The 27,140-nt window shown below is 39.4% G+C and overlaps 2 protein-coding genes across 10 annotated transcripts in view; one reads left to right on the top strand and one right to left on the bottom strand.

The window, feature by feature from the left end:
* The window catches only part of MRPL42 (mitochondrial ribosomal protein L42), a 33,305-nt gene extending 17,580 nt beyond the window's left edge, over positions 1–15,725 (bottom strand). The window contains exons 1-5 of one of the 7 annotated variants that reach the window (XR_010835859.1): positions 15,676–15,725; positions 13,959–14,097; positions 8,926–8,989; positions 8,099–8,183; positions 1,615–1,778 (exon numbers count right to left, since the gene is read on the bottom strand). Coding sequence is in view for 5 of the 7 variants with exons in the window: in XM_067009864.1 (XP_066865965.1) it covers positions 1,615–1,778; positions 8,099–8,183; positions 8,926–8,989; positions 13,959–14,028 (383 nt within the window). In the remaining 2 variants the exon portion in view is untranslated. Of the gene's footprint in view, positions 1–1,614; positions 1,779–8,098; positions 8,184–8,925; positions 8,990–13,958; positions 14,113–15,536 lie in introns of those variants that run through there. The other 6 variants (XR_010835858.1, XM_067009864.1, XM_067009866.1 and 3 more) reach the window with 6 other exon arrangements.
* LOC136792281 (uncharacterized) lies at positions 14,984–26,344 on the top strand. Of its 3 annotated transcripts, none has more exons than XM_067009861.1 (6): positions 14,984–15,553; positions 16,374–16,405; positions 16,912–17,032; positions 20,632–20,843; positions 23,252–23,413; positions 23,743–25,244. In XM_067009861.1, the coding sequence occupies exons 5-6, from the start codon at positions 23,316–23,318 to the stop codon at positions 24,254–24,256; spliced, it is 612 nt and encodes a 203-aa protein (XP_066865962.1). In that variant the 5' UTR covers positions 14,984–15,553; positions 16,374–16,405; positions 16,912–17,032; positions 20,632–20,843; positions 23,252–23,315; the 3' UTR covers positions 24,257–25,244. The 3 variants fall into 3 exon arrangements, with proteins under 3 accessions (XP_066865962.1, XP_066865961.1, XP_066865960.1); XM_067009859.1 differs by having other exon boundaries at positions 15,021–15,553; positions 16,783–17,032; positions 23,743–25,606; XM_067009860.1 differs by lacking the exon at positions 16,912–17,032 and having other exon boundaries at positions 15,018–15,553; positions 23,743–26,344.
* Positions 26,345–27,140: the final 796 nt, after the last annotated feature.

Here is a 27,140-nt window from a genome sequence, read left to right as displayed (position 1 = left end):
GCTCTCAGAACAAATTTTAGCAAGACATGGAGTATAAGGCAGAGCCCTGAGGAATCTCTATTGTAACTACAGATAAGGGAAAGTACCTTCTAAAGAGAAACTAAAAAAGTAAACCAAGCTCCAGGTCCATACATGCACCTGCTTTCAGAACTGCTCCCCACCCAGATGATCCAGAGTCTTCAGACTCAACATAACCAACAACAGGTCCATCTTCCTCACTCTCTACTGTTTCCCCGCTTGTATGAGTGGCACCGTCATCCACCTGAACACTTCTGTCAGAAACTCGAGAGGTCTCCTACCTCTTCCTTATCTCTCCCTACCCACATCAAGTCCGGTGAACTACTGCTGTTAACTAAAGTTCTTAAACATAGTCCTCTCTTTAACCTTCCCCCTTTCTGTTCCCGTTGCTGGTCCTTTCATGTAGATCTTCAACAAATTTCACCTGGACTGTTGTTAACAGTTTCATAGCAAGTCCCTCGGACTCCAATCTTTCCATGTATCACCTTATCCCAAATACAGAACCTACTTAAGGATTTCCTAATGCATAAACTTTGGGGATGTCAGTTTGATTCTTAGAATCTGGCAATGAAAATAAAACCTAAACTCCTCAGCATGACACAAAATCCTTCATAAGACCCTTCTTACATTCCCTCCTCATATTCTGGGTCCCATCCAAGCTGAACTACTTGCAGTTTCCCCAGCTTACTCTATGACATACTGTTCTCAGCCTGTGAAGCCTTTTCCCCATTCTGCATGGCTAACTCCTAACCATCCTTCAAAGGTCAATCTCTTGATTTGTTTATTTACTCTACTATCTTCCTTCCTTGACTATAAACAACTTACAAACAACGATTGTGTTTTTGATCACCCATCACTTCAAGCAGCTCAATGATTGCATATTCATTAACTCCATAAGCATGTCCTGCCATAAATGTGCCAGCCCAGGGCTAGTTACTGGGTGAATAAATGCAAAGTGAATAAAACAAGTGAATAAAAACAAAGTTTGCTCAAACAAACAATTTTAAAAAGCCACTTCTTAGTTTTAGTTTCTTAGTTTAGTAGGGAATAAGATAGCTATGAAAGAAATAAGAATCAAAAGAAGTAAACAAATTAAAGCCAGAATTAGATACGAGGTAATAATCAACGCAATAAAACGTGAGTACTGGGAAACAGAGGGGCAACTGTAGTTCCTAAAGGAACTGAGAAATATACATACTGCCCAATCATTTGCTTTCCCAAATTTTTCTGCAAAAACTCAAAATCTGTTAAATAAATGGATAGAAGGCTGAGGACAAGATCAAATATTCATCAAGGAGATGAATAAAAATAATACATAAAATGACTACACCACGGAATAGAAAAATTTTCAAGAACTCTTGCAAAAGTCCCTGAAAGCTTTGGTTAAACTCCCCCACTAAAATAAAGGAAAAGAAGTACTATTTCATTTTAGCTACTCTATATATGTAGATTTAAAAATACAATTTAATAGGTGATCATACTGGGTGTTAATTCCTTCATGCAAAGTACAACCTCAGAAGTTTGTTAATAGAAGGAAAGTTATGTATTTCTTTAGTGTTCAGTGAGAGTTGAAGAAGAGAAGAAAATAGAACTTACTGTCCATGAGGATACCAACGGTGCTTAGTAGTAAAGAACATTTTGCTAAGTTGTTCTATCATGGGTCCTTGCTCTAAGTGTTCACCTTTTGCTTCTAATCTGGTTTTCAGCACTAGATCATGTGTTTCTTCATTATTCTGCACAGGATCTGGCCGAGGGATAGGCTGCAAAATAATCAGCAATGAACAACATCAAAATGTAGGAATGTTAGCCAGCATCTGACTGAGTTTACAGTAAAATAATTACCACACTGAGTACTTCATTATCGTACCTAAAGGTGGGTAAATAAGTCATCAGAACAGTTTCACTTAGCTGCACTATTCATTAAAGAATCAGAATTTTTTTTTGGCCACACCATGCAGGATCTTAGTTCCCTGACCAGGGATCGAACCCGTGCCCCCTGCAGTGGAAGCATAGAGTCCTAACCACTGGATCGCCAGGGAATTCCCCAGAAATATATTTCTTCTCATGTCAAGTTTTGGGTTTCCTTTCCAATAATAAAGTTCTTATCTAAAGTTATTTTCCCCCAATAATAAAGTACTTACTACTTTAGTTTCTATTTCTCAAAACTATAAATTGTGCCCATTATTATTTTTTAACTTAAAAGTTTAGTCTCTACCTTGCATACCATTAAAGTGAGATACAATGAAAAACCTTTAATAGAAAATGACATTTCTTATATCCAAAAGAAGCAGGAAATTTTTCAATGTTTTCATTTTAGGTGCCTGAAATGCCATCAAATGATGCTTTATGGTAATTCGAGTAGTTTTTTCCCCCAAAGACATTAATTACTTAAAAAAACTCATCTCCTCCCAACACATGAGTGATATAACATATGCCCATCAGCAACACTGGCTGACTAAAGCCCTTAAAAATCAGTGTCTTGGAAAGTCAAGCTACCGATATTTTAAATATTAAGTGATAACATATGTAACACAAGATTGTAACATTGCCTTGCTTTACAAATACCATAGATATGTATTACAACACAATAAAAACCTGAATTTACCATCAAAAAGGAAACAATTCAAACAGATGTCTTCTTTACATTCACACACTATTAATGACAACTGCTACATTCTACCACTGTACCGAATGTTACAGCATAGACTCATATTTATTTAGTTTATGTACATGAAAAAATAAAACCTCTTTAAAAGGCAATAGATAAGTACATGATGGTGGCACAACTGACTAAGTACTACAGAGATGCAAATTAACAAAGATATTAGTGAGAAATAGAACGGGAGCCAAGTCAGAACCTTGTCACAGAGTGCAGAATGAATTCTAGAAGGAATAACAAACATTATAAATAAAGCAAAGTACTTAAAAACATACAATAAGCAGGTGATCCTAAAAAAGGGATCTCGAGAAATCAGATTATGAAAAGTTTTCAAAGTTAGATTTAAGTGTAACAATTTGATTTAAGTAGAAATAAGGAACCACTTCCTTAGTGTGGGAGGGAATAAGGAGAAAGTATAATGAAGAGGTTAAGAATTGGGCTTTGGGCAATAACTACTATCTCTGTGATCTTGGAATAGTTATTTAAGCTCTTAATCTCCCTTTCGTAAAATCTAAGGAGTAATTATCTACCTAATAAGGGTTTGATGAGAATTAAGTGAAATAATACACGCTGAGCTGTCCCTTGTACTCTTTGAGTTCAATCATGGTAGGTAGCTGTTAACATTTCTTTTAAGGCCTCAAACAGGAAAACAGTGATATAAACTTATTTAAAGAAAAAGCGCTCCTTAGACATTTTAAGTAATTTTATATGATCATCTCTTACATGTAGAGTGAAATATTAATATTTGTGCCTTTGCAAGTTACTATCAGACCCTGAGGTATACTAGCAAATGCTAGATTAGAGCCTCTAGTTTTCTCTCTTTTAGGTTACTATACTTGTTGCTAAAGATCAAATGTTTTAACTATTATCAAACAGTTATTTTCAAGTGTTAATAAATGTACATTGTCTCTCTTCCTATTCCCAACAGGCTCAGTTCTAATATATCACAAATTCTCTCTTCTTTGTATTTCTTTTCCAGGCACACAGATAAAAGACATTGGAATTAACGTCTTCTTCGAAGTCTAAACCAAAAGCCTCTGCAGACTCAGAACTGATTTTTAGGTTGTATTTGATCTCCTTGATCAAACTTCAAAGAAAGGGTACATGAATATTTCAGTAAAAAGTAAAAACTAAAATAAAACTGAATGTCAACTTTAAAAAATAATTCAGAACTATCGTCCTGAATTTCCCTTGTTTTTCTTAAGAATTTTCAAATTTGACTTTTGAAATTTTCCACTAAATCAACCACTAAAAAGAATTTCGAGTACCTCCATTTTTACTTTATTTTTCCAAATCATTATTTTTTGCCCCTGGTTTAAAATCTTTATCTTCCTAAACTAGAAATCCTAAATTCTAGAAAAATATTTTTAGTTTTAATAAAACACATACCTGGCCGAAACAGAAAGAAAGATCTTTTTACCTGGATCCATGGAAAATAATGAACATCTTTTAGATTCAAATGTAAATTACCAGAAAACCAAAGATACAAATCATCTTAACTTTCCTAAAGCCAGTGTCAGTAGGTATTTCTACTTATAACCAGGATCTCTGTATGCAATATGCTTTCCAGGGCCTAGAGAATGAAAGGGCCCACTAGAGTTGCAGCTACTTCCTTGAGAAAAGAAAAAAATCAAATCTAAATTTTAAGTCACCTTTAAATACAGTTATTTAATGTTATGTACTATCTTCATGAAATTTGTAAATCTGCATTCAAAAAGAACATATTTTAAAAGTAACGTTTTCGAGAATGTTTCTTATTGTAAATAAAATCCAATTTATAATTTATTACTTTAGAAACAAAAAATGTCCATGCTTCTCCATGTAAATATCTCTTAGCCTTAAAACAGAAAACCCTTAAGCATGAAGAGAGAGGGCCAAATTTATTTATTTAATCAACAATATTTATTGTGCACCTACCAAGTACAGGTATTATTCCAGCTGCTGAGGATATAGCAGGGAACAAAAGAGACTAGGCCCTGTCCTCATGAAGCTTACATTTTAAAGGAGGGAGACAGACAGAAAAGCAAGAAAATATCCAGTGCGCCAGAAATGATAAATGCTATTAAGAAAAGCAAAGCAAAGTGAAGGACAATAGGGATTCCAGGGGCAGGGGTACTATTTTTTTTTTTTTTTTTTTTTTTTTTCAGTACGCGGGCCTCTCACTGTTGTGGCCTCTCCTGTTGCGGAGCACAGGCTCCGGACACACAGGCTCAGTGGCCATGGCTCACGGGCCCAGCTGCTCCGCGGCATGTGGGATCTTCCCGGACTGGGGCACGAACCCGTGTCCCCTGCATCGGCAGGTGGACTCTCAACCACTGTGCCACCAGGGAAGCCCAGGGCTACTATTTTAAATGTAGTGGCAAGGAAGGTCTCTAGGTAACAAATAAGGAAAGATCTAAAGGAAAGGGAATAAACTATGAGGATTTCTGGGGGAAAAGCATTCCAGGCAGAGGAAGCAGTAACTATAAAGGCCCGGAGGCAGGAGCTTCTTAAGTACTTACCTTAAAGAACAGCATGGAGGCCAGTGTGGTGGCAGTAGAGTGATTAGTGTGAACTGACAGGAGTGATCTCCTAGACTAGAGAGAGGAATTCTGAGGACATGGGAGAGGAGACAACTGATACAACAAAGGGAGTTCAACAGAAAAAGAGGCAGGGAGACGGGTATCTATGCAAGGGAGTGATTATAATGATGACCATGGAATCTATGCTGGGTAAAGAAAGAAGTGAGCATGTACAAGATACATGAAGGACTGTGAAAAAGTGGTTCGATCAATTGATGCAGGTCTTAATGAGGGGATGAATAATTCCTGAAGCTGGGAAACTAGGGGGAGTTGGTAGTAAGCTAGTGGAATTCTTAAAAATCTAGATTGGGAGGAAGGAGGAGGAGTTATTTGTGATTAAAACATCTCTAGGGGGCTTCCCTGGTGGCGTAATGGTTGAGAGCCTGCCTGCCGATGCAGGGGATGAGTTTGTGCCCCGGTCCGGGAAGATCCCACATGCCGCGGAGCGGCTGGGCCCGTGAGCCATGGCCGCTGAGCCTGCGCGTCCGGAGCCTGTGCTCCGCAACGGGAGAGGCCACAACAGTGAGAGGCCCGCGTACCGCCAAAAAAAACACACAAAAAACCCTCTAGGATACAACCACAGGAGTGGAGGGCTCCACTCCCATGCGGAAAAAAGATCAAAAAGTTAAGAGGCTGGGGTAGTAGACAGTTCATCTACATGGACACTGAAATAAAAAAAAATTAGGACACAATGTTGGAGAGTGTGAGAGTACATCTAAAATCTTCAAAGAAGAGTGGAAGGATGGGGCATGTTAGGGTGAGGAGAAGTGAACTGCGTGATGACAGATGACAGATAACAGCAAAAGAAAAAAGTAGATGGTACGGTTTAATGATACAAACTACAAAGCTACAAATTGTTATGGAGGAGGAAAGATGATCTGGATACGACAGTGAAGAGCCACAGGGACACCTATTCTGTCTCTATGCTCAGTAGTAAAAGGGTTTAGGAGAGAAAAGCACAACTACTTAAGAGTGCTAGGGAAGCAATGACACCAGGGTACAGCCAAGTTTCTGTTAGTCAGAAGGTGAAGGCAACATTCTGGAAGAAGTTAAGGTTATGAGAGATTTTAATGATGATAGTAAGTTCTAAAAGTACGGCGGAAAAGTTTTGAGAGTTGGGAAGGATAGGAAAAGCATCAGATTCAGGGATGCAAAGAGCCACATGGGGATGAGAGTTTGGATACTGAGAAATGACCACACAGTCCTGGGCTTCCTGGTATAAACTGCTAAAACAAGGATAAAGCACGTAACCAGAAATATAACAAAAAATAACAATGTAAGAAGGCACAATATAGTATGAGCTAGAGGTTTACAGGCCAAAAGTCAGTGACTTACTCCTATTTTCTACACACTGTCCAAAGAAATGAAACAAAAAAGGAATACTGGAATATTGCCTACGGTATCTAGCTAGACTACAAAGCAGGCAGACAAAATGGTGAGGTTTTAAAAAGGGAATACAGACTAGTAAAATAACATTAATTTGTTTTGTCAAACCGACGGTACTCTGGCCCTAATGATGATTTTTAAAAATAGGTATCACTAGATGCATCATGTGACGAATTATTTTCTCCTCAAAAAGCAAATCAAACATTACGAAATATAGTAGAAGAGGGCTTAAAGAAATGAGGAAGCTATTCATATATAAAACAATAAAAAGACTTGGGTCAAGTTAAATTATATTAAAAATAAAAACAAAACCTCCTTTATCTAGTGCCTGGCTTTTGAAGAAATATGGAAAAAATTAAACTAGGCCACTTAAAATATATGCCCATGTTGGTCCATTAGAAGAAAATAACCAGGGGCTTCCCTGGTGGTACAGTGATCGAGAATCTGCCTGCCAATGCAGGAGACGCGGGTTCGAGCCCTGGTCCGGGAAGATCCCACATGCCACGGAGCAACTAAGCCCGTGCACCACAACTACTGAGCCTGCACTCTAGAGCCCATGAGCCACAACTACTGAGCCCACAAGCCACAACTACTGAGCCCACAAGCCACAACTACTGAAGCCCACACGCCTAGAGCCCATGCTCCGCAACAAGAGAAGCCACCGCCATGAGAAGCCTGCGCACCACAACGAAGAGTAGCCCCCACTCACCACAACTAGAGAAAAGCCCGTGCGCAGCAACGAAGACTGAACACAGCCCAAAATAAATAAATAAATATTTTTTAAAAAAGCAAAAGAAAAAAACTGTAAAAAGAAGAAATTCACCAAACATTAAAAGGATTACCAAAACCAACACAATATAAAAGTTACGAAACAGTACACTAAAATACAAACTTTTCATAATTTATTAGATTGCAATATATAGTAGTATGAGACAATGTGTTTTAAAAATTTATACTAGGGCTTCCCTGGTGGCGCAGTGGTTGAGAATCAGCCTGCCAATGCAGGAGACATGGGTTCGTGCCCGGGTCCGGGAAGATCCCACATGCCGCGGAGCAGCTGGGCCCATGAGCCATGGCCGCTGAGCCTGCGCGTCCGGAGCCTGTGCTCTGCAACGGGAGAGGCCACAGCAGTGAGAGGCCCGCGTACCACCAAAAAAAAAAAAAAAAAAAAAAAAAAAAAAAAAAAAAATTTATACTAGGTGTGTTTGATCCCTGGTCAGAAATCTACCAAATTTAAGACCAGAAAACTGATGCCGTAATTGTGTTTAAATGTTTCACTTTGTGTACTGAAAAATACCTTTAGAGAAAAATGATGAAAAGAAATAAGAGAAAAATCAAAACAGTAAAATAAAAAAGCCAAAAGATCTAAACCAAATAAAGAAAATCAAACAATTCCCTTCTCTTTGGATACTGTAAAGAAGGGTGAATAGTCCAACAACAAATTAAAAATTACAAGAGATTTTCTTATACATACTTTTGTGTGTTCATACGGAATGTCCACAGAAGGGTGATAGCATACTATTGTCCTGCCATCAGACGTCAATGCAAGCTCTACTTTGCTAAAAAAAAAAGAATGTTTTAGAAACAGAGTTATACTGTATTCAAGGCAAAATGCTTATTAGAGCTAAAATTTGTTAATCACAAATCCCTGAAGAATAAATGCCATCATGTCACTGGACTGGCAAACCAGGTACCCATATTACAGGGGACAACTCATACCAACCCACAAAATATGTCAGCTTAACTACCACAACAAAAACATGTTGTAGTTTCTGCACATAAGACACTGCTATACAGATAAAGGACAATATTTCATTCATATGTTATTCCTAGTTCTTAGCATACTGACTAGAATAAGTACCAAATAAATTGTGGTTGAATTAAATATTTGTAATTTAGGATTATTCAATGTTAACATTATTATTCAATGTTAACAAAAGATAAGATAAATAACTGCTTAAGCTAATAGATACGAACCCTAAGAGAAAACTATAAAAAGTATTTAGCTTTTCCTAAAAGCTAAAGAATGCTTCAGGAAGAAAAGACAGCACTTCTATCAGCAAGTCTGTCTTACAACAAATGAAGTATTCACTGAAACACAATGATAATGATTTTTATTTAAACCATTTATAAGCCCAGACACTGGGTAAATAAGATCACTGAAATAATTTTTAAAAACAAAATTAAAGAAAGAATAATCAGAAAAGAAAGCAGAAAATACCAAAACAAAAAATAAAATTAAATCATTTCAGATAGAGCTAATGAACTTATTTCTTTTTTAAATTGGATTTCAATACATACCAATTATAGTCATCTGGAAGAGAAGAATACGTAGTTTTATGACAAACACAATATAAGGCTCCATCTGCAAAAATCCCAAACAGTAAAATGGATTTAGTTAATTTGAGCATATGTCCTCACACCAATGTAAAGCTAGTTTTACTCATTCAACCACTATTTACTGTATTCACTATGAAACAGGGCTGTTCATGGAGCTAGGGATTCAACAAGTTAAGATCCAATCCCTGAACTCAAAAAGGGTGCAAGTCTGGTGAGAGAGAGACAAGTAAATAAACAATTCCAATATAAAGATAAGTCCTGCTGGGAAGGGTAATAAGCATTGGGAGTAAAAGGGACACATGGACAGATTACAAAACAGGAGTGTACAGGTTCAAGAATGCTTTTCCAGTGGAGATGATGTTTAAGGTGTTCTGAGGGATGATGGAGTAAGCTGGAGTTGTTAGGGGATGAGTACAGTGTTCCTTGCAGAGGGAATAAAAAGTGCCAGAACCAGAGGAAAGAAAGAACATAAAGTTTCTGAGTATTCTAAAAACTTTAGTGTTGGGAATTCCCTGGTGGTCTAGTGGTTAGGACTCAGCACTTTCACTGCCGGGGTCTGGGTTCAATCCCTGCTTGGGGAACTAAGATCCCGCAAGCCGCGTGGCTCAACCAAATAAAGAAAGAAAGAAAGAAAGAAAGAAGGGCTTCCTTGGTGGCGCAGTGGTTGAGAATCTCCCTACTAATGCAGGGGACACGGGTTCGAGCCCTGGTCTGGGAGGATCCCACATGCCGCAGAGCAACTAGGCCTGTGAGCCACAACTACTAAGCCTGTGCATCTGGAGCCTGTGCTCCGCAACAAGAGAGGTCGCGATAGTGAGTGGCCCCTGCTTGCCACAACTAGAGAAAGCCCTCGCTCAGAAACGAAGACCCAACACAGCAAAAATACATAAATAAATTAATAAACTCCTACCCCCAACCTCTTAAAAAATAAAAATTAAAAAAATAATAAATAAATAAATAATAAAATAAAAACTTTAGTGTGACTGGGGTGCATAGTTCATAAAGGGCGAGTGTTTAAGTAATGAAATAGAAAATAAACTGTTCAAAATCAACTTTTCTTAATGAAAATGCAACATTTCAAAGCATATTTTCCACCTTTAGAATACCTGCAAATTCAAGAGCCATAACTACTTTTTTTAAAGTTTGTGAAAGGTCCCTCTATGTTCAGAGAAATTATGTTCTTTTACATATAAAGAAAAAATGTAAATGTAGCTCAGTATGGTTAAAAAAAAATTCTGAATATATCTTGGCTAAAACCAAGGATCAACTTCTCTCAACTGAGCCACTTGCTCCTCAGTATGGAATGCCATCCCCACTTTGTTCAAATACCACTCATCTTTCAAGAGTCAAATGCTACCCTTCCATGAAATCCTTTTCCCCCTTCCTGCCCTACATCCCCCATCACAGAAAGAGTTGTCTATTTTACATGTCCCACAACCAACACTACATATGACATTGCTATACCATCATTGTATCCTTTTTTTTAATGCATCAGTTATTTATATGTATCTGATGTCTAAACAAAGATGTGTTTTCCATCTTTGTAAAGTCTTTCCCCAAGGATTGCATATACTTAGAGGTCTAAATATAAATTCTTACTCCAATGCATTATAAGTACTTAACAAAATTCATTAGTATCATAAAAGATTACTCAGCAAAATGTCAACCCCAAAATTCTATTGATGTAAAGATAACAAAATACAAAGAATTAGAAATATAACCTCATCTTTCAAAAGATTTATTAATTTTTCAATTATCTGTGTTAATACAGAAGAGCATTTATTAAGACAAATCAGAGGGTAATGTAAAAATCATTTACACAGGGCCTCCCTGGTGGCGCAGTGGTTGGGAGTCCGCCTGCCGATGCAGGGGACACGAGTTCGTGCCCCAGTCCGGGAAGATCCCACATGCCGCGTAGCGGCTGGGCCCGTGAGCCATCCTGCGCATCCGGAGCCTGTGCTCCGCGACGGGAGAGGCCACAACAGTGAGAGGCCCGCATACCGCAAAAAAATAAAATAAAATAAAATCATTTACACATATTTTATTTTCTTGTCTGACACTGTTGGGGATCTTCTTAATTATGTATGGATTAAAATTAAAAGCAGTTTGTATTCTCTGAATACAACAGCTAAGTGATGTACATGTTTGCTGAAAGAAACAGGGTTGGGTGGCAGAGGCAGGACAGACAGAATTTACCATTCTTAACTAGGCAGGAGGGAAAACTCAAGACAACAGTATTTAGTTCAATAGGAAACTGCAAAATTTGTACTCTGCACTGACTTAGACATTTGTTTGTACCCTCATGACATACATCACATTCTACCACATCATATTCCAGGTATTGTTTCCATAGGTGTCTGTTTCAACTACAAGTCTGAAGTTCCTTAAGGCCAGGAATCCCATCTTGTTCATTACTGTGTCCCCTATAGTTCCTACTAATAAAGAAGAGATTGACAAACTGCCTCTAAAATGTTAATTTCTGCTAATTAATACTTGAAAAATGCATTTGACATTTTATCAAGAGAAAAATTCTAGATATGGTTAAGTATCAGAGGTTCTAAATGCATAATTTAGAACTGATGCCAAAGTTAACATCAATCAATCCAAATCAACTCAATGTGCCGAAAAAAATTTCAATGAGAGTCAGCTCTCCACAACTCACAGGCTTTTCTTGTTTTACATATATATATATTTATACACACACACATTCAATTGCATTTTGACAAGATCTATAAAAGGTGATAGTCCCACTTCATTTTCAAATGTTGAATACTTTAAATTACAACAACAAAGGCAGTATAGCAGAAAATATATTGGGAAGGAATAGGTTTTGATCATAGCTCTAATTTACCAGATATGCAACTTTGGTTGAGCTTCTGAGGGCAAGAGAACTCAAGTTCCTTCATCTTCAGAAAGAGGATGATGCCACGTGATAGGTAAGTTATTGTAAAATTCAAAGTTGTAAAGACCAAATGACTTAATATGCTTAAAAGCTGTAAAATTCCCACACTGACTGTATATTTTGGAAGGTTTTAAATGTTCCTTCTGGAATACAGGGAGGCCTTTTATTTGTGCTCACTGAACTTTCCAATCACAGTTTTGCTTTGCCTGTAATCTTAATGTCCTTCCTTTTCATATAAAATATCAATAGTAACAGTAATAATACTTTACCTTCAATAGTAATAATAGAAATTGTGTAGAACAAGAGGCTTAAGGATGCAAGAAGTTAGGTAGTCACTAATTACTAGGATGACTGAGTGATAATGGAATAATTTTCTGAAGTAACCCAAATTAATTCTTCACTAATCAGATACTTTGACAACTGCGATTCACTGTGATCCATTCAACAAACATTTATTTATCACCTATCATGTATGAGAGGCACTGAGGACACTAAAATAGACACTGTACAAATTTACAATCTAGTTGGTAAAGTATACACAGACAATTTTAACTTATCCAGGAGCAGATGAACTGGTTTTCAGATTAACCTGAGTGCGGACAAATTGCTGTTTCAGGACACGAGCTAGGTAAAAACTGATTACGTCTGAGTTCCCATCAGCCTTGGGGCTGAGTTCCTATCAGGGCAAAAGGAACACTAAGCAGCAAAGGTCTCTCCCCCAATTCTCAACAACAACAAAAAATGCTCCTAGGTAATCAAGAGCTGACTACTGTTTTGTTTTCACTATGATTTTAGTGTATACCTACAGTCTCTTGGCAATCTCCTCTGTTTACTTAATTATACTTTCATTTATACAGCTTTTTACCCTAGTCTTCAAACAACTCTTTTCCTCTTAATTCAATAAAATGTTCAATTACAAATGGTAGTCAATAGGAAACATGAAGGAAGCAATTAAGGTCAGGCAGAGATGTGTAAAAAAAGTTGGCTGACTAAACATGAAAAAGCAAACCTATTGTAGCCTTCTAACCATGTCTTCTTTACAAATGGGAGAATGCAGTTCACAGAGGAAAAGGAAAGTGAAAAGAAGCTTGGTCAGGAAATAAGATTCTAATAGACTATATAGATCAATGTTTTGACTATCAAACATGTATTAATAGGCTTTGAAGAAAACGTGTGACTATGTTTCTTCAGAAAAGAAAGGAAGAAATTACATTTTTAAAAAATTACACAGAAAAAACACAAAAGAACACACCAAAATAGTAACAATAATCACCCTGTAAGATGGAATTGTAAATTTGCCCTTTGCTAATTTTAAGAACTACTAAAAAAAAGCAGTATGTGAAAATATAAATATAAGTGATTCAAACTAGAAAAAGTTCCTCTTTATCAATCCCTCCTTTGCCCTCGGTTAAATCCCACTTGTAGTCTACAGAGATAACTTACTTGGTCCACATCTTTTACTCTGCATTTATACATATATTATATATATACACACACACACACACATATATGGTCGATCTTTTTTTTTTTTTTTTTGGTGGTACGCGGGACTCTCACTGTTGTGGCCTTTCCCGTTGCGGAGCACAGGCTCCGGACGCGCAGGCTCAGCCACTCCGCAGCACGTGGGATCTTCCCGGACCGGGGCACGAACCCGTGTCCCCTGCATCGGCAAGCGGACTCTCAACCACTGCGCCACCAGGGAAGTCCATCGATCATCTTTTAAATGCACGATAAGATCATACGATATATACTGTTCTATGACATACTTTTTCCCCCTTCTATACAGAGATCTTTCCACGTTACACTCCTATACAATAGCAGGCATATACAATAACTAGATTAAATGTTCTTCAATGAACATGTATTAGTATAATATTTGAGAAAGTTTAAAACTTTTTAAACATTGCACTTCCCTGGTGGTCCAGTGGATAAGACTCCGCGCTCCCAATGCAGGAGGCCGGAGTTCGATCCCTGGTCAGGGAACTTGATCCCGCATGCATGCCAAAACGAAGATCTGGCACAGCCAAAATAAATAAATAAATATTTTTTAAAAAACCACAAACACTTTTTAAACATTAAAAAACTCACTTACTTTGAATTGGAAATAAATGTTTCAAGATAGTTCTGCTTGATATAGCCCATTTTACTGCTGCCAATGCCATGGTGAATCAAGATGCTTATCAGGTGGTATGAAAGATGATTTGAAGAGAAACTGCTTTTAAAATCTGCTTCTAAAAAAACAAAACAAAACTGCTTCTAGGTATACCTATTTTCACCCCGGCATAAGAGATAAAGAAAAATCAGTGCTACCTATGATAAATTAAAGTGACACAATACACTAAATACTACAAAATAGGATCACTACCGAGAACTACAGTTGCTTAACACAAAACTTTTAAACAACTTTCCATTTCTAGGCAATACAGTACAAAGAGCAACATCATCAAAATGTATAGTAAGATCAGAAACCCAAGAACTATGTCCATTACTATTTCTCTTAAATGCAAACTTCTCAACACCTAGTGTAGTTCTTTCCATTCAATGAGTGCTCAGCCAATGTGTAATTACTCTTAGAAACAGTCACTCACACATGCTACACAGAGCATTCTCCTTTCACAAAGCAAATGTGTCGGTGTACAACCTCCCAGGTACCATACACAAGATTTTATTACATCTCTTAAAGCGGTATTCTGTTTCTGATTAAATGAAATATTAAACAAGGCCTAGCCTTGGCTTATTAAATACTGACTTGGAGAAACACATATAAACACCCAAAGTCCCAAATAAAATTTCACCCTCTTATATAAGCTTTTTAACTTTCCAAGGTGCTTCCACTACCATTCATTTTACTCTCATCCTAATCATAAGAGGCATCTTTATTCTGATTCATGAAGAAACTAAGGTGAAGAATTTAAATAAATTGCTTCCAAGAACTTCAGAGTCAATCCCTTACAAACTGGAAAAGTTTGGGCAAGTCATTAACGAAGCAACCCTCAGTTCCTTCCACGGTAAAATGGGGGAAAACAACCACAAGCTCCAGGTCTGTCGTGAATAAATGACATACATCCCCTGTTTTCAATTGGCCTCGATGACTATTCCCCTCCCACCACCCCACGCACAGTGATAAAAGCGTATTTCATCAGTCTTAGTCGCTGAACTATGCAGGCTGATTCCTTGCACTGTCGGTACATTAGCACTGCCATCCCTGAGTACCTACAGTGTGCCTCCTACACTTTACGACCCATTTCCCTATACATTATATGCTCCTTCACAAGTCTGTGCAGTAGGCGTCTCCATTTAAAACACTAAGAATCGAGGCCCCGAAAGCTCAAACGGTTTATCTGCCACATTACCGCTGCTTAATAGGTACTATGGGTGTAACGCAAGCCAACAGCTTCTGACCACGAAATGAGAAACAAAACACTTTAGGGGACGTGAGTTCCCCTCTGTCCGAGACCCAGAAGTCACATTATTCACCCCAGAGAGAGAATTCAGACGGTAAACCCCTTGGCCCGGAATTCAACGCTGGAGCAATAGTGGATTGCGGAGAGTCTAGGATGGACTGAGGCTTGAGGAACAGGCTACCAGAACCAGACCCCACGGTAAGCGCGCGGCCACACGCCAGCCCTTCTGCAGGACAGACCGAGTCTGGTAATGCCAGAGGCTTTACCTTGCCGCAAACGACAGGTAGGAGACCTCGACAGCTGCCTATAAACTTTCTGGGCCTGCCCAACTCTTAGGGACTCCTAGACGGGAGGAGTGGGAAATGGTTACCTTGACCGCGACTCACCGCGAGCCCGCCATCTTACCTCAACCCGGGTCCTAAGAGACACCGCTCCACGCGCCTTCCTGGCTCGCGGGGCACTCTGGGAAATGTAGTCTCAGCGGGAAAGAACCCAGGGTGCCGTGGGTAAGGCGGGGATCCACCCAACGGGCGCCCGCGTTTAGTCGCCTGCAGCTTTACTGGCGCTATCCAAAAAAACAAATTCACTGCTCCCACACATATCCTTAGAAAGTAACGAACACTATTTTTTAAAGTTTATACTAATAATTAGAGCAACTTGAGATCCCTCCTTGGATGAGTTAGGTTTCCCAGGGGAAGTACTGAAGCGGGGTGGAGTTGGATTTGACGTTTGAAATGGGGAAGCATGGGACAGCCTTCAACCTATGTTCTGAGAACTGTGCTAACCAGCACAGTTATTCATTATGCGAGGAGGACGTGAAGGATCCTGGACCTCACCATGTATCTTAGAGGGAAGGAAAGGCCCCTGGGCCTGTGCACTTTCTGTTCTCATTGCCAGCAATGGTCTTCTCTCACTGCTTCTCTTGACCACTGCCTTAGTTTATGCAGTTCTTGCTCAAATATCATTTCAGAGAGGACCACATCATTAAAATAGCTTCACCCACCCTTGTCCCATTGTCCTCATTTACTTTTTTATAACATTTACCATTATATGAAATTATATTTTCATTTGTTTCCTTGTTTAATGTCTGTCTCTTATGCCAGAATTCAAGATCCATGAAGGCCGAGAAGGACAGGTATGTTCTATACGGTATACAAATCTAATATCTAGAACAGTGCTTGGCCTCATCATAGGCCTCCAATATTTGCTGAATGAATAAAACAATTAAATAACACTGCATGTATTCAAGATAGTAGGTGATTGACTGATAAAGCCTAGTTTCACCTGGGAATTCCTTTCCTCCATGATCTGCAACATTTCGGATTTGTGTACATTTTTCTGAAAAGTATTCATAGCTTTTAACATGTAATCAAGGGGGTTAATCAACCTCTCAAAAATTTAAGGGCCATAGTCCGGAAGTAGTCCTTAATATCGAAAATAAGTGAATGTAAGTTCACTTACATTCGCAGCATAAATGCGGACTGCTGTGATGTCTCTCCTCACTTCCCACAGAATATCAGGCTGGTTCTGCTGCTTATCTTTGCTCGTATGGAAGCTCACATTGAGAACCCATCTCTGTCCTTTCAAGTCTTGTCCATCCTTCAAAGCCACCCCGTAATGTCTTTCTGGACTATGCTGTAGGAAGAGACAGAGAGGAGAAACATATTTGAATGAACTATCAACTGGACTTGTCAAACATTCACTGTGCAAAGCAGAAGAGGGACGGATCAAAGATGATTCCACAGGACATGTCTTGATGGCTGTGAGTAGAGTGGGGACCACTGACAACAGGGAGACTCAGTGCAGCCAGGAAAGGTTCACAAAGCTGAGACCAGGAAAGAAACCAGCCATGTGCGTGTAAAAGAGAGTAGAGACAGCTCTAGGCTGAGGGAACAATTTAAAAGTCTAAAAGGGGGTGGAAAGAGCTTATCATATGCTGGAGTATGGTGTGGAGGAGAGCAGCAGGAGATGGGGTAAGGGGCAGGTCATGTTGGGCTTTATAGGCCTTGGTGGTAATAACATGGAATTAGGACACATCCATTTGTGTAGATGTTATTCTAATACAGTAGGGCATCACTGAAGGGTGTTAACACAAAAGAAGTGCCATGATATGATTTATTTTTTAAAAAAGATTACTCTGGCTGCACTGTGCAGAGCAGTTTGGAGAGAGGCAAGACTGCAGGCAAGTCTAATGAGGCTAATGCTGCACAGCAGTCAAGTTTAGAGATGGTGATGATGACGTGATGGATGGTGTCAACAGTGGGGATGGAGAGAAAGGAAAGGAGTCCAGATATAGTGTAAAAGTACAGAAATGATAACTGAACATGATGATGGATTGATTAGCTGTGGGAATTGAGAGAGTGGAAAGACACTTCAGGTGATGCCTTGATGACTGGCTTGAAGGTGGGTGGTTCATGAGATAGGGAAGACTGAAAGAGGAACAGATCTGGGGGGTCTGATGAAGGTGGAAATAAATAATTCCATTTGGGAGTTGTTGAGTGTGAGATACCTCTGAGATATCCAAGTAGAGATATAAAATGAGGCAGGTGGTTGGACAAATGTGTCTGGAAAATAGCAGTTGGGCTAGATGTAGATTTAAAAACCATGGGAATGTTGAGTGCACATAAGGAGTGAGTGCAGAAAAAAAGGAAAAGGACCCAGAACTTGGCCCCAGAGAATTCCAACATTTAGCAGTCCTGTGGAGAAGGACAGCCATCCAGCACCTCTCAGAAGTGGCAGGGAGAGAGGCAGTATGAAAACCAAGAGACTGCAATATGAGAGTAGCTGATAGAGGCATGTCAGGAAGAGTTTCATAACTTTAGAGTTCGGTGCCAGCAAGTTTAAAGCTATAATTTCCTAAACTACAAACTTGAAGTACCAGTTAATAACGTACATTGTCCTACACAAAAGCAGTTCAAATTCATGCTAGTAAAATGACAAAACAGAAAAATTTGTAGAACTTTGGAGTTGGTTTCAAATGGCTTCAGTTGAAAAGTGGATTGACTTTTTTTCTTCTCTAACTTTGCAGAATAAAGTCACTTTTTATAAAATCAGAGATTGAAGTCTCCAGAGCAATCAACTGCCAAGCCATTAGAGAAAATCTGTCTAAAAACTTTTTCAAAAATTATTACATAAAATTGGCTCTGGTTTTGAGCACTTACTATGTACCAGGCATTGTTCTTCAAACGCTTTACATGTATTGTTTTTGTCTGTCCCTTCTGATAGCTCTAGGAGCTGGGTATAATTATTGTGACTGTCATTATACAATGATGTAACAGAAGCACAGATAGGTTAAATAACTTGTTCAAAGTCATGCAAGTTACATGTGGTGAAACTGTGATTTGAACCCAGGAATCACCCATGAGCTTAAAACCACTGAGTTAGACTAGGCCATGCTCATTTCCAAATAGAAAATGTAGATTAAAAAAGTACTAACACAGGGAATTCCCTGATGGTCCAGTGATTAGGACTCTGCACTTTCACTGCTGTTGCCCCGGGTTCAGTCCCTGGCAGGAGGGGGGAGGGGGGGACAAAGATCCCACAAGCTGCGCAGTGTGGCCAAAAAAAAAAAAAGTGCTAACACAGATTTTAAAAACAAAACCCAAGAGATAATCACTGCTAATATTTTGATGTAAAACCATTCACTTTTGTCTCTTCGTATATCTATATTATGATAATAGCTAACATTTATTGGACACATGATGTGTACTATTTTAAAGCCCTTGGCCAGTGATGGAGCTGAGATGTGAACCAGCCAGCCTGTTTCTCCTTCAGTCTCCCTCTCTTTCACACAAACACATTATATTTAGGTTTTCTTTTATTACTGTTAATATACATATACAGATAAACATGCATGTACAATAGATTTTCTTTCTTAATATATCTTTTTTCCCACTTAACCGTGTATCATGAACATCTTTCCTCTGAATAGCTTAAATATTGTCGGTTTCAAACTGCAAGCCTCCTAGAGATCATCAGGACTTAATTTAGATTATTAAAGATCCTCACACTATAGTCTAAAGTTATTTCATTATTAGATGCTTTCCTGTGACTCCTAAATTTTAAACTTATTCTACTTTGTTCATTCATTCAACAACTATTTATTGAGCACTTATTAGATGTACCAAACACCAGAGCAACAGTTTGTCTTCAGAGATTATACATCAAGTGGGGATGACAGATAGTTAATGTATAATTATGTAATTAATTATTTTATTATCATTGTCCTGAGTGCTCAGAGGGAAAAAAATGCCGTGGAGCATATAACTAGTCTATTGGTGTCTGACTAGTCTGTTAAGGTTAGGAAAGGGTCCCCTGAGGATATGAATTTAAGCAGAAATCTGAAGGAAGGGTAGAAGTTATAAAGATGAAGAGTACAAGAGAGAACAGCCTGAGTGAGGGCCCTAAGGTAGGAAGTAGTATGATTCTTACAAGAAACAAAAATAAGGTCAATGTGACTAGAATACAGAGTGCTAGCAAAAACAATGAGGCTGGTGACAAAGGCAGATCTATTTTATATTTTTAAGAACTATTTCACACTTGGCAGGTAATGCTTACAAAGGGCTTTCTGGGAGACCACATATATTTGAAACTTATCCAAAATAACAAGACCCCGTTTTTCTAGTATGCATTGAGTATCGTCCTTAAGAAGTGTTTGTTTTGCCTTGTGAACATAAATTGCACACCTTTAATCACATTGATAAATAATCTCACCAGAAACTGTGAGAAATTTACAGCAGAAACTGTTATTCCCCTATAGCTATTTCTCCCTTTCTTCCATGTTAATAGAACCCCTAATCTTCTACTGAGTGTATGTCTACTCTGAATTTAAAAATCTACATTTCCTAGCCTCCCTTGCAAGCATAGGTGTAGTCATGTGACTAAGTGCTGGCCAATGAGATGTAAGCAAATGTGTCTTGCAGCAGCTTTGCTCTCTTCCTTAAAGATAGCTGGTGGGCACTTTTTGCCCCTTACTCCATCCTTTCTCCAGGAGAGTGGATGTTGTGGTCACTATCTTAGAACACTAGCGTTTAGAGGGCCTAGACTTAGGAATGATGGTGTAGTCAGCTGGAAGGAGTCTGGGTTTTTGATAACTTTGTGGACCAGAGCTCCTAGTTCCTGCACTTCCTACTTAGGGATTTTTACAAGAGAGAAGTAAACTTTTATCCTGTTTAACTCAGTGTTACTTTGAGCCTCTTTTCTAATAGTGGAACCTAATCCTCACTGAAATGACAGAATGAAAATAGTTCAAATCACAAATGATTCAAGAAAAATATATCTAAAGGATTAGTACTGATTAAAATGTAAGGGCCTCGGACTTACCTGGTGGCACAGTGGTTAAGAATCTTCTTGCCAATGCAGGGGACACGGGTTCAAGCCCTGGTCTGGGAAGATCCCACATGCTGTGGAGTAACTAAGCCCGTGCACCACAACTACTGAGCCTGTGCTCTAGAGCCCGTGAGCCACAACTACTGAAGCCTGCGTGCCTATAGCCTGTGCTCCACAACAAGAGAAGCCACTGCAATGAGAAGCCTGCACACCACAACCAAGAGTCGCCCCGGGCAGCAGCAAAGGTACAACACAGCCAAAAATAAATGAATAAATAAATAAATTTATAAAAAAATAAAGTTGTTTCCCGAAGATGGAAATTCCTTCTTAAAATAAAATAAAATAAAATAAAATGTAAGGGCCTCCATAACACTGAACATAATATGGACCACAAGTTATAAACAGCTTTTCCTTCAAAAGCTGTCTTATGAATGCTCCAAGTGATTTTTACGTTTATGTCTTCTCTACCCATAAGATCTTGGGCTTCCTGCATGTAGGTGGACCTTATTTTCCAACTATATAGCTCACATGTATAGCATAATGTTAAGGAGGCAGTAGAGCACAGACGTTAACAAGTAGATTCTGAGAATCTCTGCCTAAATTTGAATCTTGATTCCATGACTTCCTAGCTATGATATTTGGAGAAATGTATTTTCTTAATATTTTTTAGTCTCAGTTTATTCTTTATAAAATGGGGAATAAGGCTTCCCTGGTGGCACAGTGGTTGAGAGTCCGCCTGCCGATGCAGGGGACACGGGTTCGTGCCCCAGTCCAGGAAGATCCCACATGCAACAGAGCAGCTAGGTCCGTGAGCCAAGGCCGCTGAGCCTGTGCGTCCGGAGCCTGTGCTCCGCAACAGGAGGGGCCGCAGCGGTGAGAGGCCTGCGTACTGCAAAAAAAAGGGAATAATAATTATATTCCCTACTTTATAGAATTATTGGGTAAATTCAATAACAGAAGGTAAGTAAAATGCTTTGCAAAGTACCTGACATGTAGTAAGCACTCAATCAACACTAGCAATGATTGTATCTTGTAGGTGCTTAATAAATATTTGTATAATAAATTTTTATGAACATCTGACCCAAAGAGATTACTTATTTCTTTGGCATTAAAATATATATTTTGACTGTCAGGAATAATCTACTGAATGTAATTAAAAATGAAAAAATAGACTTAGTCTAAAATGGACAATAATGATTTCTAGCTTTAAGTTGGCATATCCTTAGTCTCAGAGGAAGGCAGATGACATGCTCAAACTGTTATCATTCCAGGAGCAGTAGTGGTATAACCTGGGCTTAGTACCACTGGCTGTTCCTTCCAGGCCAGAAGGGACAAAGAGAGGGAGCAGTAACTGGACCCCAGAAGGAGAGAATCCTGTAGCTGGCTACCTTGAGAAGAGCAGTCATCTCTTGTAGGGCATAGCCAGCCTGAGGTGACCTTGCCAGGAGCAACCCAGGGTAATAATTACTCTGACTTCCCTATCTTTTCCCTCTCTAATCTCCTGCAAGGGCTTCTCATCAGCCCAAACCAAACAGAAACCAGAGGTGAAGGAACCCCCCTCCATACAGTGTAGTCTATTCAAGTCAGCTTCCTGGGCAGAGAGCAGAGTGGACAAGATGAAGAGTGGATTTGGAGGAGCAAAAGGGAGGTTCCTGGCACCATGTCAGAATGTGTCCTTAGGACGCCTTTGGTATTGACTGTAAAGCCAGACATTGGTTTAGTAATCCAATAGGATGTTATTTAAATATAAACAGGGTGACCCTCCCATACTGATAGACAGTGAAAAGAATTCTGAATAGCTTCCAGCAGTAAATACCTTTATTGAATATGTTGATAAATCAAATAAGTGAAACAATTTGGGTAGGAGGTTAGAAACTCGAATCACACTGAAGATTTGGTAAAATGTATAACGTGAATTTAGGTGACATGGGTGGTGAGACCACTCCATTTGGAGAGTATAGACTGGAATTCCTGTTGGCACAGCAACCATAAAAGAGGGCTCTGCTCCTTTCAGATCATATAGAAGAAGGTCCTGGAAGACTGCACTTCCAGACCTCACCCTCACAGCCAACCTGGAAGGCACCCCAAACTGCTTACACAGTTTACCCCAGGTTACTTGGAGGTTACTTGTTTCCTTGGGTGTAAGTGACTTTTAGCTCCATAAAGATTTTGAATTATATGTACAAATGATGATGTAAATCAAACCCACCTAGTAGTAGTATTTTCCAGTTAGCATTGAGAATATAACACACAAACATGTGTATTCTATGTTTATATTTAAGTATTTAGAATATATAAGAGAATTTGGACTGTTAAATTTGCCGTTAGATAGCTTTTTTTATGAAATAGTAAGTATAATACAATTTTATTTTTGTTATCCCTGAGTGTACAAAATATATTCATAGAAAAAAAAAGACTGAAAGTATATACAACAAAATGAACAGTGATTATGTCTGGGTATTAAGATTATAGGTAATTGTTCTCTTGTAACTCTGCATTTTCTATAAAGAATATATGCAACTCATAGAGAAAGTTTACAAGCAAAATAAAACCTATCAGAAAAATGAGGCTTTAAAAATAAATCCTATCACGACAGTATCATGCCAAAAGCTAAGCATATATCATATTAAAAATTCAATATTTTCCATTTTAGAATTTACCTCCAAGCCACAAATCCTCACTAAGAGATTCTGCAAAACCACTTGCACCCGTCACCAATGAGCGTGTTGCAGTTCAGAGCGCCTCAAACCAGCCATAGAGTCAATCAGGTCTCCTGGAACGAAGACTCTCAGCCCGGGTTTTTTCATGCCTTCTGGTAGGTAGTCTGATACTTTAAGATCATGGCCATGTGATCTGCTCCCTGCCATGTCAGATTACACCCCGTGAAGTTTACTGTCTTAAGAGTGACAGAGTTCTTTACACCTTGACAAATAATTTCTAAACCTCCATCTCCAAGGGGACAATTCGCAAGACACAGGTGCGCCAAAAGTGGCCGATTTATTCAATCCCTTTGTTAACATAGTTAAGTCTCTCTCTCTCAGAACTAGCCCATTTAGCTCCAGGTTCCTTAGCGCACCGACGCACTTACAGAGCATTTAAGAGCTTTACACAACTAGAAGGTCACATCTTTATTTCTTATTGCAGGAACATGACTTCTGTAAACTTTATTTCTCACAACCTGTCTCGCCCAGCCGTGGCTGGAAGAAGCTCTGGATACAGATCAGGGGCAGAGGGTGCTCAGGAGCGGCGCCCAGTCCACCCCGCGGAGGCGCTCGGCGTTAAGTCCAGCAGGCCCTCCTGCAGGGAAGCGCGCACGGCGGGAGGAGGCACCGAGTCCTGCAGCGCGCACAGGTCCTCACAGCGCGGGAGGAAGTCGGCTGCGCTGTCGCAGCTCAGCTTCACGAGTGATCATGGCCCGAGCGCGGCCTCGGGGACGCTGGCTGCGGACACGATGCCCATACCCGCCTGGGGGCCCTGGCTCACCTCCCGGCCCCTCGGGCGCCCACCGCCCGGCGGCTGCGGCCCTGCAGCGTGCGCAGGAGCCGCGTCGCAGCCAGACGACGCAGGGCCACGGGCCCAGCTAGGTCAGCCCCTCCATGCCGCGCTCCTGCGCCGCCTCCCGCGGCGCATCGCTGGCCCTTGGCGCCAGCCTAGATAGCTTTTTTATTCTAATTTTTAAAAACTTTTTATTACAGAAAATTTCAAACACATACATAATTAGAAAGAAAAGTATAATAAACCACGATGTATCCCTCATTCAGCTTCAACAACTATCAGCTTATGGGCAATTTTGTTTCATCTATACTCCCACCATCGGGGACTTCCCTGGTGGTGCAGTGGCTAAGAATTCGCCTGCCAATGCAGGGGACATGGGTTCGAGCCTTGGTCTGGGAAGATCCCACATGCCGTGGAACAACCAACGCCGTGTGCCACAACAAGAGAAGCCACTGCAGTGAGAAGCACGCGCGCCGCAACCAAGAGTAGCCCCCGCTCTCCGCAAGTAGAGAAAGCCCATGTGCAGCAACAGAGACCCAACACAGCCAAAAATAAATAAATAAGTAAACTTATACCCCCACCATGTTCCTTCTCCTATATCATTTTGAAGCAAATTTCAAGTAGCCTATTATTTCATCTATAAATATCTCAGTAAGAAATGCTAAAAGATAAGGCCTCCTTTCTTCTAACATAACCACATATTACACAACTGGAAAAAAAAGACAATGATTATTTAACATCATTAAATATCCAGTCAACATGCAACTTTCCAAATGGCTCATAATGTCATATTTTCTATTTAGTTTCCTTGTTTGAATCAGATCCAAATTAGATCCACACCTTTCGATTGCTTAATATCATTTTTAAGTCTCTTTAACTTATAAGTTCCTTCTCCATTTGTCTTTCTCTTTTTTCCTTGTACTTATTTGTTAAAGAAACCAGGTGTTTTTCCTGTAGAGATTCCCACAATCTGGGCTTTGCTGAGTGCATTCTGGAGCAAACCTTATCATGTTCGTAAGTCCCTTGTGTTTTCTGTAAATTGTGATTCCAATTTGAACTTGTCATTAGGTGACTAATTTAGGCTTATGATTCTATGTTGAAGGGTGTGAAAGAATTATATTGTTTGGAAGCAGTATTACAATATTTAATAGAAGACTCACTGTATTAAAAATTTTTTTCATTTATAAGAATTATTTAGGTGCTTGGGAATGTTTATCTGTCAAAATTGAAGGGCTGGAAAAGAAAATTGAATATGTTAAATTTACAAGTGCAATTTAAAATGTTTAAATGTAGGTAATTTACTTTTATGAAAAATTCCCTTAAAAGAGTTTTATTTTAGTTGCTAGTCTTATAAACAGAATAATAAGATTTGTAAACTGAATTGAAAGCTTAAGGAAAAACTAGAGTTTACTGTCACTATAGTAAATTGAATGTTAATTAAACACTAATCTGTGAAATATCTCCTTGTGCAGGAAAACTGCCTCAAAGACACCAAAAATACTCTTGTCAGCATAAAGATATTTTCGCCCTCCTCTCTCAAAAATTATACTCAAACAACGAGAACAAGATGGGAAGGTCAAGAGATGCAGGAATGCCTCCTGACTTAGCAGAGCAGAGGAAAGTTAAGCATGCAGGTTGTACCAAGGTTCAAGTAACTGGTAGCACCATATATCCAGGAAGAGGGAGTGAGGAAGGGGCTGAAAACTGATGGAATATTTGAAGGTCAGTATAAGGTGAAGTTAGACCCAAGACTCCCATACACGCCAGCCCATCCTGGTCAGAAACGGGAATCTGAATCTGAGAAACTCTAGACTCAGGAACACCATACCTGGAGGAGGGCAAGGGAGAAGCGTCCAACAGGGAAACTGACCAGGTGAGTCCCCGGGCTCCCTTCCTTGCCCACCTCCAGAATGCCAGCATCCTCTGGTCTGCAGTCTTCCCTGTGACCAAATGAAACACCTGATGTCCTCCCAATAAATTCTGTATCTGTCTGTCTGAATCAGCTTCTATGGCTGCACCCAGGAACCCTAAAATAACATTTTAGGGTTATTAAATAAATACTAAAATAACATTTCACACTTACCTTGTATTAATGTCATTAATATATGTTTGCATCCATTCTCTCCCAGGGTAATTCCATGTCTGGTTTGGCTCATCATTTTCCCTGCAGAAACTAGTGCCTAGCACTCAGCAGGCTCTTACTAAATGTTTATTGAATAACTGAGTGAATAAAACCTTCCCTGTGTCTTACATATACTCTTCACTGTATCTTATGTGGTATCTCAATTACAGAACTTATCACATCAAATATATTAATTTGTTTAAATGTCTGTCTCCCCTATAAGAACGTAAGTTCAAGATCAAATATCCTATCTTGCTCATTTAAAAAAAAACATCTCCTAGGGAAGGTCTAGTACATAACAGGTAGAGAATGAAGGAAGGCAGGAAGGAGGGGATATGTGCTAAGCATTATGTTACTGCTGGACACTCAGCTAATAAGAATATGGGTGGGTAAAAAGGCAACATGACATCAGTGACAAGGCAACAAGATGTGAAAATGATGATGTTAGAGAGAGCATATGTATGATGGATCACAGGATATTCAAAGCAACGATGAGATTGTCCAGACTGTGGGCTGAGGTTGCCTTTGGGGAACTGAGATAGAAAGTAAGCAGTAGTTTAAGAAAATGTCAGGTGGTTTTGTGATTAGAAGGTGAGAGGAATAAGTTTTCTAATTGGTGAATTTAAAATAATGAGCTGGGTCCTCTCAGCCTTGTCTCCTTCCCTCCTTTCTTTTTCTCCCTCCCTCCCTTTTCCCTCTCTTTTCCTTTCTCCCTTCTATTTCTTTCTCTTCTTCTTCTTTCCTTCCTTTTTTTCTTTTTTTTTTTTTTTAAAGCAGTCCGTCTTCTGCTCTCAGGCATGCACATCTGCTCTGTCTTGGCTTAAGGGGCCTGCAGTTGTCTGGCTGTGCTAAGCGACTGGGTGGCTGTGCTTGCAACTGGGGAGCTGGTGGGAGGACTATTAATAAGCCCAAATGACTGCCCACT

This window comes from Kogia breviceps, chromosome 12 (genome assembly GCF_026419965.1).
Source record: "Kogia breviceps isolate mKogBre1 chromosome 12, mKogBre1 haplotype 1, whole genome shotgun sequence".
NCBI classification, from domain to species: Eukaryota; Metazoa; Chordata; class Mammalia; order Artiodactyla; family Physeteridae; genus Kogia; species Kogia breviceps.
Note: the sequence above shows the minus strand (reverse complement) of the source record. Positions and strands in the feature narration are given on the sequence as shown.